Raw genomic sequence first — 15,910 nt, 5'->3', positions numbered from 1 at the left:
CTGGACCATACTTTCTCTTGTTTTTTTTAATCAGATTAAGGGCCAAATTCTGCTCTAGGTCACACTTGCTATCCCACTGAGATCAATGGGGTTGCCCCAGTGTATAATCCAAAACAGAATGTGGCCATAACAACTTTCATTCTGAATCAGAGTCATTTACCTCATGGTGTTTTTGCAATCCTGTCTATTTTTTAGCTAATATGGTATTTAATTCTGGATTATTGCTCTTTATTTATAGCTGTTAATTGCGAAGATGCCGTGCAGAGACCCTGCCTTTCTCAAGTGTGAATTCCTGTAATAATTTAGTCTTTTATCAGTCTTGCAGCCCCTACCATGGCTAGCTCTCTGATGAGCTTTGTCACGAGCACACCATCTGCAATTGAAATTGCAGAGGGAATTTCGGAGGGTAGATTGTAATTACAGCTATGGAATTTGGCCAGGACACAAGGGTTAAGACTGCTGCTCTTGTGCAATGGTACCTGATTTTCAAAATACCAGAGGCCAGGACTGTGCACATACAGTTTCACTCCTGTTGTGTGTATATATAATCACTGTAATTGTGTGTGCAAGTGTGGGAATTTCACTCAGCCCTTCCCATCTGTGAGGTGAAGGGATGAATGTGAATAGAAGTTGAACCATAGAAACAGGGATGGATTAACAGAAAATGGGGCCACTCACCAAAACTTTGCTGCCCCGCCTCAAAAAATCACCCTTTTGCTGCATAGACTCCTGCTCTTGGTCTGCCCTAGTGGGCTCCCTGATATTACCCTCTCAGCCACCCTAGATAAACTCTTGGTACCCAGTTTGGTCCTCACCTGCCCTCCGAGGGGAGTCACATCTGTGTCAGCGAAGGCAGAAATAAACACTTCGTTCCTCCATGACACTTTGCCACATCAGGCCACTCAGACTACTGGACTTCTGGATCCAGAGACCCTGCTTTAGTCTTATCCTATTAGGATCAGTGGCTACACGTTCAGAGTGAGGCATGCAGTCTGGACAGCGTGGTGAAAGCTTGTCCTACTGCTCTCCGTGCTGTATGTCTTTGATGGGTAATCAGGTCTTCAGACCTGGCAACTTGGCCCCTTTCCGTTAGAAAAAAAATATTTAAAACCTCATTCTGTGTCTCAGCAGTGCAACCCCGATTGAATTAGCAGGATTTGTGGAGTGCAAGCCCAACCCAGTACTTTGAGAATTTACAGCTAAAGGTCTTTGCAGCATGTGAAATGACCATGTCTGAATTTCAGTATCTTTCTGGAAGCTTGTGCTCATCAGTTCTGCATCCATCCTGCCACCTTCTGCGCCATCTTCAAATACTGGCATTTTTGGTAGGGGCTCAGGATACAAGTGGCCTGTATCCCTTTTCACCCCTGTGTGCCTATGACCCTACCGATTTGTTAAGGTCAGGTTCTGTGAATCAGCCAGATCAAGGCTGGAGCTGAATGAGCAGAAAAGGCATATCTTGTTACCCAGCCTGAATTCTAGTGAATCAGTCACTCCATGATAGGACTTGTGACAACTGCAGCAATGGATTCCTGCGTTTGTAAATGGCGCATGACAAAACTCATCAGAAAGCTTGCCGTGTGAGGGCTGTAAGACTGATGAAAAGCTAAATAACTACTGTAGGTCTCACTCAAGAAAGGCAAGGTCCCTCTGTGGTGACTTTGGAAATAACAGCTATAAGTAAAGAGCAATAAACCAGAACTAAACACCACATTAGTTAAAAAAAGATAATTGTGAAAACAACATGGAGAAATTCTGATTCAGAATGAGGGAGATTAATATTTTTAGCAAAACTCTTGGAGCCAAATTCTGCCCTCTCTTATACCAGTCAATTTTGATAGTCCCATTGATGATGATAATTCTAGAGGAATCAGAAATATTTGTTTTAAAGGCTTCATTTTGCAAGACTTTGGGTCTGCTCGTTTCGAAGAGAGGACAACAGTTCTGGATGCACTGATGGAATCTCCAGATTATTGGTTTCATTAACATTCAGGTAAACCTAATAAATGATCAGTAGCTCTTACAAGCATATTACAGACATGAGTAGTATATATTAATGGTTATAAGCACATCAATAGGTGTTATAAATAAGCAACCTATTGTAAGCAACCTATTGAACTTTATAACGGTTGATTAATTATTTATTAAAACGTTGATTAATCATTTAACAGCTTTTTATAAATAGAACCTTAATAAAAAGTGTGACCCATTTTTGTTCCCAGTTCTTCCAGATCAGTAACGTTTGTTAAATGAGTGATCTGAGTAAAAAGGTGGGGGCAAACTTTCCTGTGATTTATGACCTGGGTGCAAATCAAGGGCAGAGCTTCTCCCTAAGGCCTTAAAAATTAACACTGAAAACAAGTCCACTTTTTTCTTGCCTTTGGGGTTAGGGTGGCACCGAGCAAAGGTTTCTTTCTGTATAATGTTTCTGTTCCAGAGCACAGTCAACAACAGTCTGTTTCTGGTAGAGTTATTTTATTATTTGTATTGTGGCAGCACCTAGCAGTCTCAGTCCTGGACTCCATAATGCCAGGCACTGTACAAACACATAAGAAAAAGATGTATCTGTAACCTGACCTCTCAGAGTAGAGTTATTGTGTTATATTCTGAAATTTATCGAGGGTCACCCTGCCCCAAAACCACTGACCAAGATTTAATAATGGTCCGTCACAGTGGTGATACAATACTATTTGCACTTGAGAGCTGTGGGGGTAGGTGTTGCACCGTCATAAAAGATTGTGTAATACTAGACAAGATAATACAACTGGTTGTCAAAATAAAAAAGATAACATAACAGGGATTTTATTTAAACTGGAACAAACTGGATTCCATCTACCTTCAATAACACTAAATATATGAAGAATATATATAATAAAAATAATAATGATTTAGACACATACTATACTTACTATTAAGTATATTTAGTGACATATAACCCTCTAAAAAAAAATATATCTGTGTCTATCTCTGTCTGCACAGGCTGTTAGTTTATAGGTTATTTATTATTAATAATAATTTTATTATTATTTTTAGTTCAAGGTTCCCCTTTCCCAAGATCTCTCACTGGGTTCTGTTTGACGCCCAAGTCAGTCTTTGAGCTTAAGTCCTCTCAGGATTTCCTGAAGAGCTGGACTTGTCCCCAGTGGTGCTTGCTTGTAGGGGTGCACATTAGATCAGACCCACTGGATTTGAAGGACCTTTGGTTCTCCTGTTCTGGGTCCCTGGGACAGCATGAATCAGACCAGATGACCAAATCTGATGATCAGGAACAGGAACGGATGCTCAGGAACATGCCATTAAACACGGACTGACTTGACCAGCCGTCTTTAACCTGACAGGACCCTTTCCTGCACGTCTGTCTGTCCTGCCCAATCTCAGCCTCTCCACTCTCTCTCGCTGGAGAGCGGGGTCTGAGGCTTGCCTCCCCTCCCCTTCCCCCCCACCCCCGGTGCTCCAGCTGGGGAGCAGGGTCGGGGGCAACTCTGCGTGGCTCCCGGAAGCAGCAGCATGTTCCCTCTCCAGCTCCTATGTGCAGGGGCAGTAGGGGTCTCCGCTCCGCAAGTTGCCCCCTCCCCAAGTGCCACTCCCGCAGCTCCCTTTGGCCAGGAACTGCAGCCAATGGGAGCTGCAGGGGTGGTGCCTGCAGACGGGGCAGGGCGCAGCAGAGCCGCCTGGCCGCGCAGGAGCCGGAGGGGGGACATGCCGCTGCTTCCGGGAACCGCTTGAGGTAAGCCTGCACCCCTGAGCCACCCCCCTGCGCCACCACCTCCTTCCCCAGCACTGATCCCCCTCCCACCCTCCGAACCTCTCGGTCCCAGCCCAGAGCTTCCTTCTGCACCCCAAACCCCTCATCCCCAGCACCACCCTCACCCACACCCCCAGCCATAACCCTCACACACACACCCCATGTCCCAGCCCTGATCCCCCTCCTGGCCTCCGAACCCCTCGGCCCAGCCTGGAACCCCAAGCCCCTCATCCCCAGCCCCACCCCAGACTCCGCACCCCCAGCAGGAGCCTGCACCCTCCTTCTCCCCCTCCCCCCTGTGCCCCACGCCAGAGCCCCCTCCTGCACCCTGAACTCCTAATTTCTGGCCCCATCCCGGAGCCCGCAACCCCAGCCAGAGCCCTCACCCCCTCCCACATCCCAACCCCAATTTCATGAGCATTCATGGCCCGCCATACAATTCCCATACCTAGATGTGGCCCTCAGGCCAAAAAGTTTGCCCACCCCTGCATTAGAATAACAGAAATATTCATTAGTTTATTAAGTGCATGGTAAACAGGCAGGTGCAGAAGCAATTTCTTTGATGGAAGATACATGTGTTGTAGCTCATTAAAACATAATTTTGATATTTCAGGTACACTTAACAAGAATTAAAAGTAGTCCTTTTTTACCCAGAACTAACCAAATAAAGAAAGTGCTTATACATATAGAAGGTGCAGCCACCATTTTTCAAGCAAATGACGGCCTAATCTGCTGTGCAACATCCTTGTGAGCTGTTAAATTACTTGTGCTTTCCAGCCTAGTAATGGATGATCACTCTTGTATATTGCATATCCCTTCCCTGCCTGATAGGGGTGAAGTACGGCTTAATGAATCAATGTGGGTAAGATGTTTTGAGTTCTTCAGGTGCAAGATGGTAGAGTAGGTCCAAGACTTGTTTTTATATGTGTTGCCAATGTACAGTATTGCTTTTAAAGCCAGAGTTGATCCAACTAACTCCTAGCACATGACAGTTTAATGCCAAGGGGCCTAAATAGCATTCATATTTCGGCTTCACAGAAACTTGGTGGAACAATGATAATCAATGTACCAGGGTACAAAATATATAGGAATGACAGAATAGGTTGTGCTGGTGGGGGAGTGGCACTATCTCTGAAAGAAAGCATAGAATCAAATACAGTAAAAATCTTAAATGAATCAAACTGTGTCACAGAATCTCTACAGATAGAAATTCCATGCTTGAACAACAAGAGTGTAGAAGCAGAAATATACTAACGACCACCCGACCTGGATGGGGATTAGGAAATGGTCAGGGAGATTAGAGAGGCTACGAAAACAGAAAACCCAGTAATAATGAGAGATATTTACTCCCCATAGTGACTAGGTACATGTCACCTCAGGATGAGAAGCAGAGATCAAATTTCTAGTCACTATTAATGACTAGTTCTTGGAGCAGCTAGTCCTAGAACCCACAAGGGGAGAGGCAATTCTTGATTAGGCCTAAGTGGAGCACAGGATCTGGTTGGGGGGAGGGATAGTGGTTTGAGCATTGGCCTGCTAAACCCAGGGTTGTGAGTTCAATCCTTGAGGGGGCTACTTAGGAATCTAGGGCAAAATCAGTACTTGGTCCTGCTAGTGAAGGCAGGGGGCTGGACTTGATGACCTTTCAAGGTCCCTTCCAGTTCTAGGAGATAGGATATCTCCATTAATTTTTTTTTTTAAGTGAATATAGCTGAATTGCTTTGTAATAGCTACCATAATGAAATTCAATTTATCATCCTTGTAGAGAGGAAAATACCAAAGAAGAACACCCCAGTAGCATTTAACTCCAAAAAGGGAATCTATGCAACAATGAGGAAGCAAGTTAAATGAATATTAGAAGGAACAGTCGCAAGAGTGAAATGCCTCCAAGCTTCATGGAAACTTTTTAAAAACACCATAATAGAGGTTCAAACTATATGTATACCCCTAATAAAAAAACAGTAAGATGACCAAAAAAATGCACCATGGCTAAATAGCAGAATAAAAGAGGCAGTTAGAGGCAAAAAAGCATCCTTTAAAATTTGGAAGTCAAATCCTAGTGAGGAAAATAGGAAGGAACATAAACATTGGCAAGTCAAGTGTAAAAGTATACTTAGGCAGACCAAAAAAGAATTTGAAGAGCAGCTAGCAAAAGACATAAAAATTAACATTAGCACTCAAGGAAGACAAGGCAGTTGTGAAGAAACTAAATGAATTCTCTGCATCGGTGTTTACTGCAGAGGATGTGAGGGAGATTCCCACACTTGAGCCATTCTTTTTAGGTGATAAATATGAGGAATTATCTCAAATTGAGATGTCAGTAGAGGAGGTTTTGAAACAAATTGATAAATTCAGCAGTAATAAATCACCAGGATTAGATGGTATTCACCCAAGAGTTCTGAATAAACTCAGATATGAAACTGCAGAACTATTAATTGGTATGTAACCTATCAGTTTTATCAACCTCTGTACCAGATGACTGGAGGATAGCTAATATAATGCTAATTTTTAAAAGAGCCTCTAGAGGTGATCCTGGCAATTACAGGCCAGTAAGCCAGAAGTTACTACCAGGTAAATTGGTTGAAACTATACTAAAGAACATAATTATCAGATGCATAGGTGAACACAATATATTGGGTCGAGTGCTGTAGCTATTTTTAGAAATCTCACATTGGTACCTTCTTTGCGTTTCGTCAAATCTGCCGTGACAGTGTTTGTAAATCAAACAACATGTGCTGGGTCATCATCTGAGACTGCTATAACATGAAATATATGGCAGAATGTGGGTACAGAGCAGGGGACATACAATTCTCCCCCAAGGAGTTCAGTCACAAATTTAATTAACGCACTATTTTTTTAACGAACGTCATCAGCATGGAAGCATTTCCTCCGGAATGGTGGCTGAAGCATGAGGGGGCATACGAATGTTTAGCATATCTGGCACGTAAATACCTTGCAACATCAGCTACAAAAGTTCTATGCGAACAACTGTTCTCACTTTCAGGTGACATTGTAAATAAGAAGCAGGCAGCAGTATCTCTCATAAATGTTAACAAACTTGTATGTCTTAGCGATTGGCTGAACAAGAAGTAGTACTGAGTGGACTTATAAGCTCTGAAGTTTTACATTGTTTTGTTTTTGAGTTCAGTCATGTAACAAAAAAATCTACATTTGTAAGTTGCACTTTCATGATAAAGAGATTGCACTACAGTACTTGTATGGGGTGAACTGAAAAATACTATTTCTTTTGTTTATCATTTTTAAAGTGCAAATATTTGTAATAAAAAATAACATAAAATAAGCACTGTACACTTTGTATTCTGTCTTGTAATAGAAATCAATATATTTGAAAATGTAGAAAAAATCCAAAAATATTTAATACATTTCAATTGGTATTCCAATCTTTTAACAGTGCGATTAATCGCGATTAATCTTTTTAATTGCAGTTAATTTTTTGAGTTAATCGCATGAGTTAACGGCGATTAATCAACAGCCCTACTATATATTAAAAGGTTTTGGCATTTGAAGCCCTAGAGCCCTGTCACGTGTTGTCTGATAGTCTAATGATTAACTGTAGTTACCAGACTATTTTGATATTTTCAGAACAAAACGTTTTGACTTTTTTTAAACATGCCTGTTTGAGTTTTTTAATTTTGCATTGTGTGATATCATGTTATAATACAAAAGAAAAAGGTTCAAAATCAAACTGAACAAAATGCTTCAATTGATCTGAAATGAACTTTTTCCATATTTTCCTTGGCAGAGAATTTCAAAATTATTGATTTTAATTCAGATTCAGAATGAAGCCAGATTTTGAAATTCTTTGTGGAACAGAACTTCTGTTTTCCACACAGCTTTAAAAATTAACTGTCCCCCCTCAGGTAAGAGACGATCCAGCGGCCAACTTTATGCGCGGGTAGCTCCACTTACATTCACAGGAAGGGTTTCTTAGCTGAGTCTGGGCTGTAATGAATTGACATTATGCTCTCAATAGGCAGCTAGCCAACAAAGATGCTACTTAGGCCTGTGAATTGTTGCTTAGATCTTGTTGCCTTCTTGTTAAAGGAAAGATCGTGAGCACAGCTGGTTGTGAAATTTTATTTTTTTTAAGTCATTTTTAATTTTGAATATTTGAAATTTTGTAAAAAAAAAAAAAAAAGGGAGGATGAAATTTTGGCAGAAAATGTCTCTACTTTTCGGCTGGTTCTAATGGTGAAATTAGATCTGTCAATAGACAGGGTCACACCCATGCCAGAGGTCTGACACTGCTTTGTTTGCTCTGCCATCGGGGCTGCCTGCGGGTGGTTTCTGGTACGTTTGTTGTGAAGGAAGGGATCACTCATTCACCTAGTAGGAGAAGAGCCAGTTCACTGGCAGTCACAGCAGGGCTGAAGGGCACATAGGTCATGCTGGACTAGATGATCAACTAGAGCCCAAGTGGGACTAAAGATTAAATTCTCTTTCCTGGAACTGCTTCTACAAATCCCTATTGTGGGTCCTATGGCTATGCAGGGGCTATAGATCAAGAGAATGCCCGTTACTGGAGGTTACCTTCCTTTCCCTTTAAATAATAAAATCACAATTTCAGTAGGGTTCATTAGAAGGTGAGGATTCTGAGCTCAGGTCAGTGAGGCACTTTGATCAGCTCCCCTGTCTGGTTAATGAAACATTGAGATCCTTTCTGCTGGTGCATCCTGACCTCGTGTTTGGGCAGGTTTGGATTATTTACTAGAAAGTAAAAGGTCTTTGCTTATTGTCCCTTGGCAGAGGCAGAGAAGCAGCTTTGTGCTGGCAATATAGTGAGAAGTGATTCTGTTCTTTTGGCTAGTTTTTGAAAAAAGGAAGCCTCGCCCCTGTTTAATTTGGTCACCTTTGCCCTTTCATTTTGTGAAACTGCAGTGGGACACCAATCAAAACAGATACATTTAGGGATTGTCAGGTGCCCTCTCTGGGGCTCTTCAGCTGTCCACTCATTTGTTTTGCCATGGATTGAATACAGTATAATTTGCATTTACTATATGACACCTTTGCACTTTCTGTATGTAGCATCTTCCATTCAATGATTTCAAAGGGACCTGATCAGTCATTTACCTCTAACATCAGCAGTAACGTAAAGCCAGGCTGTGAGCTAGTGAGTTCTGGCATATGAGAGACTCTGCCCATCACACCACTGCACAGCTGAATCTCAGGCACTGTTCTGGAGTAGCCCAACCCTCTGTTGCTTTGCATAGTTTTTGTTTTTTTAACATGGTGCCAACTTACCTCTGGCACTGGGCCCAGAGTCTATGCACTGTTCTGATAGAGCTGCTCTTGTTCTTGTCTCTCTTCCAGACAAAGAGCACTTGAAGGAGAGGGAGAAGCTGGAAATGGAATTGGCAGCTGTGCGGTCTGCCAGTGAGGATCAGCGAAGACACATCGAAATCCTGGACCAGGCACTAAACAATGCTCAAGCCAAGGTCATCAAACTGGAAGAGGAGGTGAGTTGAGGGCATCATTCCTCTGTTTTGCTGCAAATGATTGCTTGTATTTAGTATTCACTTTACAGCTGTAATTCAGTCCAGCTCCTAAATCCTTTCCAACACAAGGGTGGCAGCCCCCCTCTTCCCCAGACCCTTCGAAACAGAAAACAATTATAAAACACTGAGCCAGGCAGTATATGAAAGGAAATCACAATCACAGATGATTTCTGTATAACCAAAAGCTTGATCGAATTTCACCAGCTGATGGCTAACATAATGTTAGGACATAGACTCATAGACTTTAAGGTCAGAAGGGACCATTATGATCATCTGGTCTGACCCCCTGCATGCTGCAGGCCACAAAACCGTCCCTACCCTTTCCTTGACTCTGCTAATGAAGTCCCCAAATCCTGTGTTTTAGTGACTTCAATTGGCAGAGAACCCTCCTGCTAGAGATCCCTGCCCCATGCGGCGGAGGAAGGCGAAAAACCTCCAGGGCCTCAGCCAATCTACCCTGGAGGAAAATTCCTTCCCGACCCCAAATATGGCGATCAGTAAGACCCCGAGCATGTAGGCAAGAGTCTCCAGCCTGACCCTTGTTAGCCATTGTACTATTTACCTACCATTGCTCGGTATTCCTCAGCTAATATGTTTTACCATTAAACCATTCTCTCCATAAACTTGTCCAACTTAATCTTAAAACCAGACAGGTCCCTCGCCCCCACCGTTTCCCTCGGAAGGCCGTTCCAATATTTCACCCCTCTGACGGTCAGAAACCTTCGTCTAATTTCAAGCCTAAACTTCCCCACGGCCAGTTTATATCCATTCGTTCTCGTGTCCACATTAGTACTAAGCTGGAATAATTCCTCTCCCTCCCTTGTATTTATCCCTCTGATATATTTAAAGAGAGCAATCATATCCCCCCTCAGCCTTCGTTTTGTCAGACTAAACAACCCGAGCTCCTCCAGTCTCCTTTCATACAACAGGTTTTCCATTCCTCTGATCATCTTAGTGGCCCTTCTCTGCACCCGTTCCAATTTGAGTTCATCTTTTTTAAACATGGGAGACCAGAACTGCACACAGTACTCCAAATGAGGTCTCACCAGCACCTTATACAACGGAAGCAGCACCTCCTTTTCCCTACTAGATATACCTCGCCTAATGCATCCCAAGACCGCATTGGCTTTTTTCACCGCCACGTCACATTGTCGACTCATAGTCATCCTCCGGTCTACAAGAACCCCTAGGTCCTTCTCCTCTTCCGTTACTTCTAACCAATGCGTCCCCAGCTTGTAACTAAAATTGTTGTTAGTCATCCCTAAATGCATCACCTTACACTTTTCACTATTAAATTTCATCCTATTTCTGATACTCCAATTCACAAGCTCATTCAAGTCTCCCTGCAGAATATCCCTATCCTCCTCCGAATTGGCAACGCCTCCCACCTTCATATCATCCGCAAACTTTATCAGTCCACTCCTGCAATCGGTTCCGAGGTCAGTTATAAATAGATTAAATAAAATGGGTCCCAAAACCGAACCCTGAGGAACTCCACTGGTAACCTCCCTCCAACTTGACAGTTCACCCTTCAGTACCACCCACTGCATTCTCCCCGTTAACCAATTCCTTATCCACCTCTGAATTTTCATATGGATCCCCATCTTTTCCAGTTTAACCAATAATTCCTCATGGGGTACAGTATCGAACGCTTTACTGAAATCCAGGTATATTAGGTCCACCGCATTTCCCTTATCTAATAAGTCTGTTACTTTCTCGAAGAAGGAGATCAGATTCGTTTGGCACGATCTGCCCTTTGTAAAACCATGTTGTAATTTATCGCACTTGCCATTAACTTCGAGGTCCTCAACTACTTTCTCTTTCAGAATTTTCTCCAGCACCTTGCACACTACAGATGTTAAATTAACAGGCCTGTAGTTACCCGGATCACTTTTTTTCCCTTTCTTGAAAATAGGAACCACATTAGCTATTCTCCAGTCTAAGGGAACCACCCCCGAGTTTACTGATTCATTAAATATTATCGCTAATGGGCCTGCTATTTCCTGCGCCAATTCCTTCAATATTCTCGGATGAAGATCGTCCGGTCCTCCCGACTTAGCCCCATTAAGGCGTTCGAGTTTTGTTTCTACCTTGGAAATGGTAATCCCCCATTCTGTTTGCCCCTGTGTCACGGTGCTAGTATCCCTAATACCTTCATTGGCCTCATTAAACACCAATGCAAAATATTCGTTGAGATATTGCGCCATGCCTAGATTATCTTTAATCTCCTCTCCGGCTATAGTCTTCAGCGGTCCTACTTCTTCCTTCTTTGCTTTCTTCCTATTTAGGCTTCTTTCTCTTTAGAATACCCTATTTACTAATTTAGGACTTGTGTAATTCATGAGAAAATATCTTATATGTGTATATAAACACACACCCGCGCGCGCGCACTGTACCACAGAAATACAGTCATCTCTGGAATGAAGGGTGGCAGTCAGCCAGTTAATCAGTTCCTAGAACTCAGTACAACAGAACCAGATAACTTGCATTCAGGAGTATTAAAAGAAATGGCTGAGACACTCTGGCATTTAATAGATCTTTGAATACTGGTGAAGTTCCAAAGGACTGAAAAAAACTAATGTCCCAACATTTATACAGAATTAATATTTGTAAGTATAGGCTGATTAGCTTGACATCAGTCATGGGCAAATCTTGGAAAGACTGATTGGGTGTAGTCAGTAAAGAATTAAAGAATGATTGCATAATTAATGCAAATCAGTATAGTTTTATGGAAAACAGATTGTCAAACAAACATATTATTTGATGAGATTTCGAGATTGGTTGAGTTTAAAATAATATATTCAGACTTGTGTAAGACATTTGACTTAGTATTGCACAACATTCTGATTAAAAAATTAGCATACAAAATCAATGTAGCCCTTATTAAATGGATTAAAAAGTGGTTAACTGATGGATCACAAAAAATCATTGTACATGGGGATTAGTCATCCAATGAAGATGTGTCTAGTGGATCTGTTCTTGGTCCAGTGCTATTCAATAACTTTGTCAATGATTTGGATGAGAACATAAAAACATTGCTGATAAAGTTTGCAGGGTTCTGAAAAGAGCTACAAGAATGATATGAGGTCTGGAAAACCTGCCTTACAATGAGACCAAAGAAGATCAATCTATTTTGATTACCCAAGCATTGTTTAAGAAGCGATTCGACCACAGTGTCAGAATACTTACATCACAATGTAGCTGTATTTACACAGGGAGAACAATTCTGATAACAGAGGACTCGTCAATCTAGCAGACAGACAAAAGCATAACAGGATCCAGTAGCTGAAGATGAAACTAGACCAATTTAGACTAGAATTAAGGCTCACATTTTTAACAGCGAAGGTAATTAACCATTGGAGCAGTTTACCTTCGGGGGTTCTCGCTTCTCCATCATTTGAAGTGTTTAAATCAAGATTGGATGTCTTTCTAAAAGATCTGCTATAGCTCAATGAGAATTTTTGAGCTTGATGCAGGAATCACTTGGTGCAATTTTATGGCCTGTGTTATGCAGGAGATCAGACTAGATTATCATAATTGGCCTTTCTGGTCTTAGCTATGAACAGTGGAAAGAGGGAAATTCTGAATAAGGCTAAAAAGACTAATGGGATTTTGAATGTCTATACACAGCAGATCAGACCTTGGTGAGAGGAAGGGTTGTCCAGTGGTTTGGGCACAAGCTAGGACTTGGGAGATCCAGACACAATTCACTGCTCTGCCACAGAGTTCCTGTGTGACTTTAGGCAAGTCAGTTAGGCTGTCTGGCCCATATTTTCAAAGTATCAGAGGGGTAGCCATGTTAGTCTGTATCCACAAAAACAACAAGGAGTCAGGTGGCACCTTAAAGACTAACAGATTTATTGGGCATAACCTTTCGTGGGTAAAAAACTACTTCTTCAGATGCATGGAGTGAAAATTACAGATACAGACATAAATATACTGGCACATGAAGAGAAGGGAGTTACCTTACAAGTGGAGAACCAGTGATGACAAGGCCAATTCAATCAGCGTGGATTTGGTCCACTCCCAATAATTGATGAGGAGGTGTCAATACCAAGAGAGGGAAAATTGCTTTTGTAGTGAGCTAGCCACTCCCAGTCCCTAGTCAAGCCCAAATTAATGGTATTAAGTTTGCAAATGAATTGTAGCTCCTTTTTGTTGAAGGATGGCTACTTTTAAATCTGTCATTGAATGTCCAGGGAAATTGAAGTGTTCTCCTACTGGCTTTTGTATGTTACCATTCCTGATGTCTGATTTGTGTCCATTTATTCTTTTACGTAGGGACTGTCTGGTTTGGCCAATGTACATGGCAGAGGGGCATTGCTGGCACATGATGGCACATGATGGCATATATCACATTAGTAGATATGCAGGTGAATGAGCCCCTGATGGTGTGACTGATGTGACTGGGTCCTCTGATGATATCGCTAGAGTAGATATGGGGACAGAGAAGGCAACAGGGTTTGTTACAGGGATTGGTTCCTGGGTTAGTGTTTCTGTGGTGTGGTGAGTATTTGCTTCAGGTTGGGGGGCTGTCTGTAAGTGAGGACTGGCCATTCTCCCAAGGTCTCTGAGAGTGAGGGATCATTTTTCAGCATATGTTGTAGATCATTGATGATGTGCTGGAGAGGTTTTAGCTGCAGGCTGTACGTGATGGCCAATGGTGTTCTGTTATTTTCCTTGTTGGGCCTATCCTGTAGTAGGTGACTTCTGGGTACCCATCTCACTCTGTCAGTCTGTTTCCTCACTTCCCCAGGTGGGTATTGTGGTTCTAAGAGTGCTTGATAAAGATCTTGTAGGTGTGTTGTGAGGGTGAATACACTACAGATTGTGACATGCTCAGATACTGCTGTGATAAGGGCCTTCTAAGTACTTTCTGAGGTCTCATCTGTAAGATTCAGAAGCAGCAAAGTGCATGCAATTCAATTTGAAACACTGGTGCCAAAGAATCTAGGTATTTCGAACCTAATGATTTCATTAATCAGCATTGTACATACTCTTGACGATGTAAAGTGCTATGTGCAACTGCTAAGTATTATTATTACTTTATTTTAGACTACTAAGCCATCTATTTTTGAACTCACAATATTAACGTAACATGGAATATGTAAATTATATTCTCAGTACTGTTCCCCTTGAAATCAATGGGAGTTCTGCCATTAACGTTTTAGTTACAAAATGAACAAATAAAGGAACAGTCTCGGTAGCAAAACAAATTGAGAAGGGATGGTCATTGAAGGCAGTAGACTTCCTGTGGGCAAATCACTGAGTCTTTCTGTTGCTCCACCACCCAATTTTACGATGAGCTATTAAATACTTCCATTCTCCCACCTTTTGTCTGTTTCTAGTCACAAAATTAAATGACATTTTCAAAAGAGCGCACTGATTTTGTGTCTCACTTTTTGGTTGCCTGACACAAGACATGTTGAGATAACCATTTCTGAAGTTTTGGATCACATTCTTAAACAAGGAGTTTTTAATGTAATTTGGAATATATGGAATGAAAGAAAAAAAATAGGTAAAATCTATACTTTTATTAGGTTTTACCACCTGCAGATCTTCGTAAATCTCAATGGATTTCTTGTATTGCCAAACCATCATAGTTAAGTTAAAAAGCTTTTTGTAGTAAACCGGGGCAAGCATAACTCAAAACTATTAAGGAAATGTTTAAAAAATGCAAAAAACCTACTGTGTAAATCTACATTATATGGAATGCCTGTTAATAGAAAGATTTTATTTTAAAATATGAAGGTAGTATTACCTCTGTATATGGCATTAGTGAGAACATTACTGGAATAGTGTCCAGTCTAGTGTCCGCACTTCACAAAAGATGTTGAAAAATTGGAAGGGGTTCAGAAAAGAGCTACAAAAATTATTTGAGGTCTAGAAAACATACCCTATAGTGAGAGACTAAAGAGCTCAATCTATTTAGTTTATTCAAGAGAATGTTAAGAGGTGACATGTAGAGCCCTGCAAATGTGCAGATATCTGCTTTACATCCGCAGATATCTACATATACATGTTTGAGGATCGTGGATTGGATGCGGATACGAATTTTGTATCCACGCGGGACTCTAGTGACTTGATCCCAGTCTACATCTATGTACATTGGTGGAATGATTTCTGATAGGAAAGGGCTCTTTAATTTAGCAGAAAAGGGCATAATGAGATCCAATCGTTGGAAGCTAAAGCTAGACAAATTCAGTATAGAAATCGATGCAATTTTTTAATCGTGAGAGTAATTAATCATTGGAACAAATTTCCTAGGGATGTGGTGAATTCTCCATTATTTGCAGTCTTTAAGTCACGACTGGATATCTTTCTAAAAGCTATGCTAGAGCTCAGACAGTTAAGGGTTTCATGCAGAAACTCCTGGGTGACACCCTATGGCCTGTGCTATGCAGGAGGTCAGACTAGATGATCATAATGGTCTCTTCTGACCTTAAAATACATCAATCTAAGGCTAGATACTGGTTGAGCCAAGAGAGAAACTTTTTTTTCCGATCACAGGGCCAGGACCAGCACCTGGAAAAGTTTACTGATCCTATGAATTTTTCTATTGTTCCATTAAATGTTTCTTGCTCTAATAGGTCATGAGTTATTGGATCATAAAATCATATTATTCTTATTACGCTCTTGCTTCTTCACA

General features: G+C 41.5%; 1 protein-coding gene across 3 annotated transcripts in view; it reads left to right on the top strand.

The window, feature by feature from the left end:
• The window catches only part of AMOTL1 (angiomotin like 1), a 135,647-nt gene that overhangs the window by 93,866 nt on the left and 25,871 nt on the right, over nucleotides 1–15,910 (top strand). For all 3 annotated transcript variants that reach the window (XM_054015620.1, XM_054015622.1, XM_054015621.1), the window contains one exon: nucleotides 9,077–9,222. In XM_054015620.1, coding sequence (XP_053871595.1) covers nucleotides 9,077–9,222 — 146 coding nt within the window. The remainder of the gene's footprint in view (nucleotides 1–9,076; nucleotides 9,223–15,910) is intronic.

Source organism: Malaclemys terrapin, chromosome 1, assembly GCF_027887155.1.
Source record: "Malaclemys terrapin pileata isolate rMalTer1 chromosome 1, rMalTer1.hap1, whole genome shotgun sequence".
NCBI lineage: Eukaryota > Metazoa > Chordata > Testudines > Emydidae > Malaclemys > Malaclemys terrapin.
Note: the sequence above shows the minus strand (reverse complement) of the source record. Positions and strands in the feature narration are given on the sequence as shown.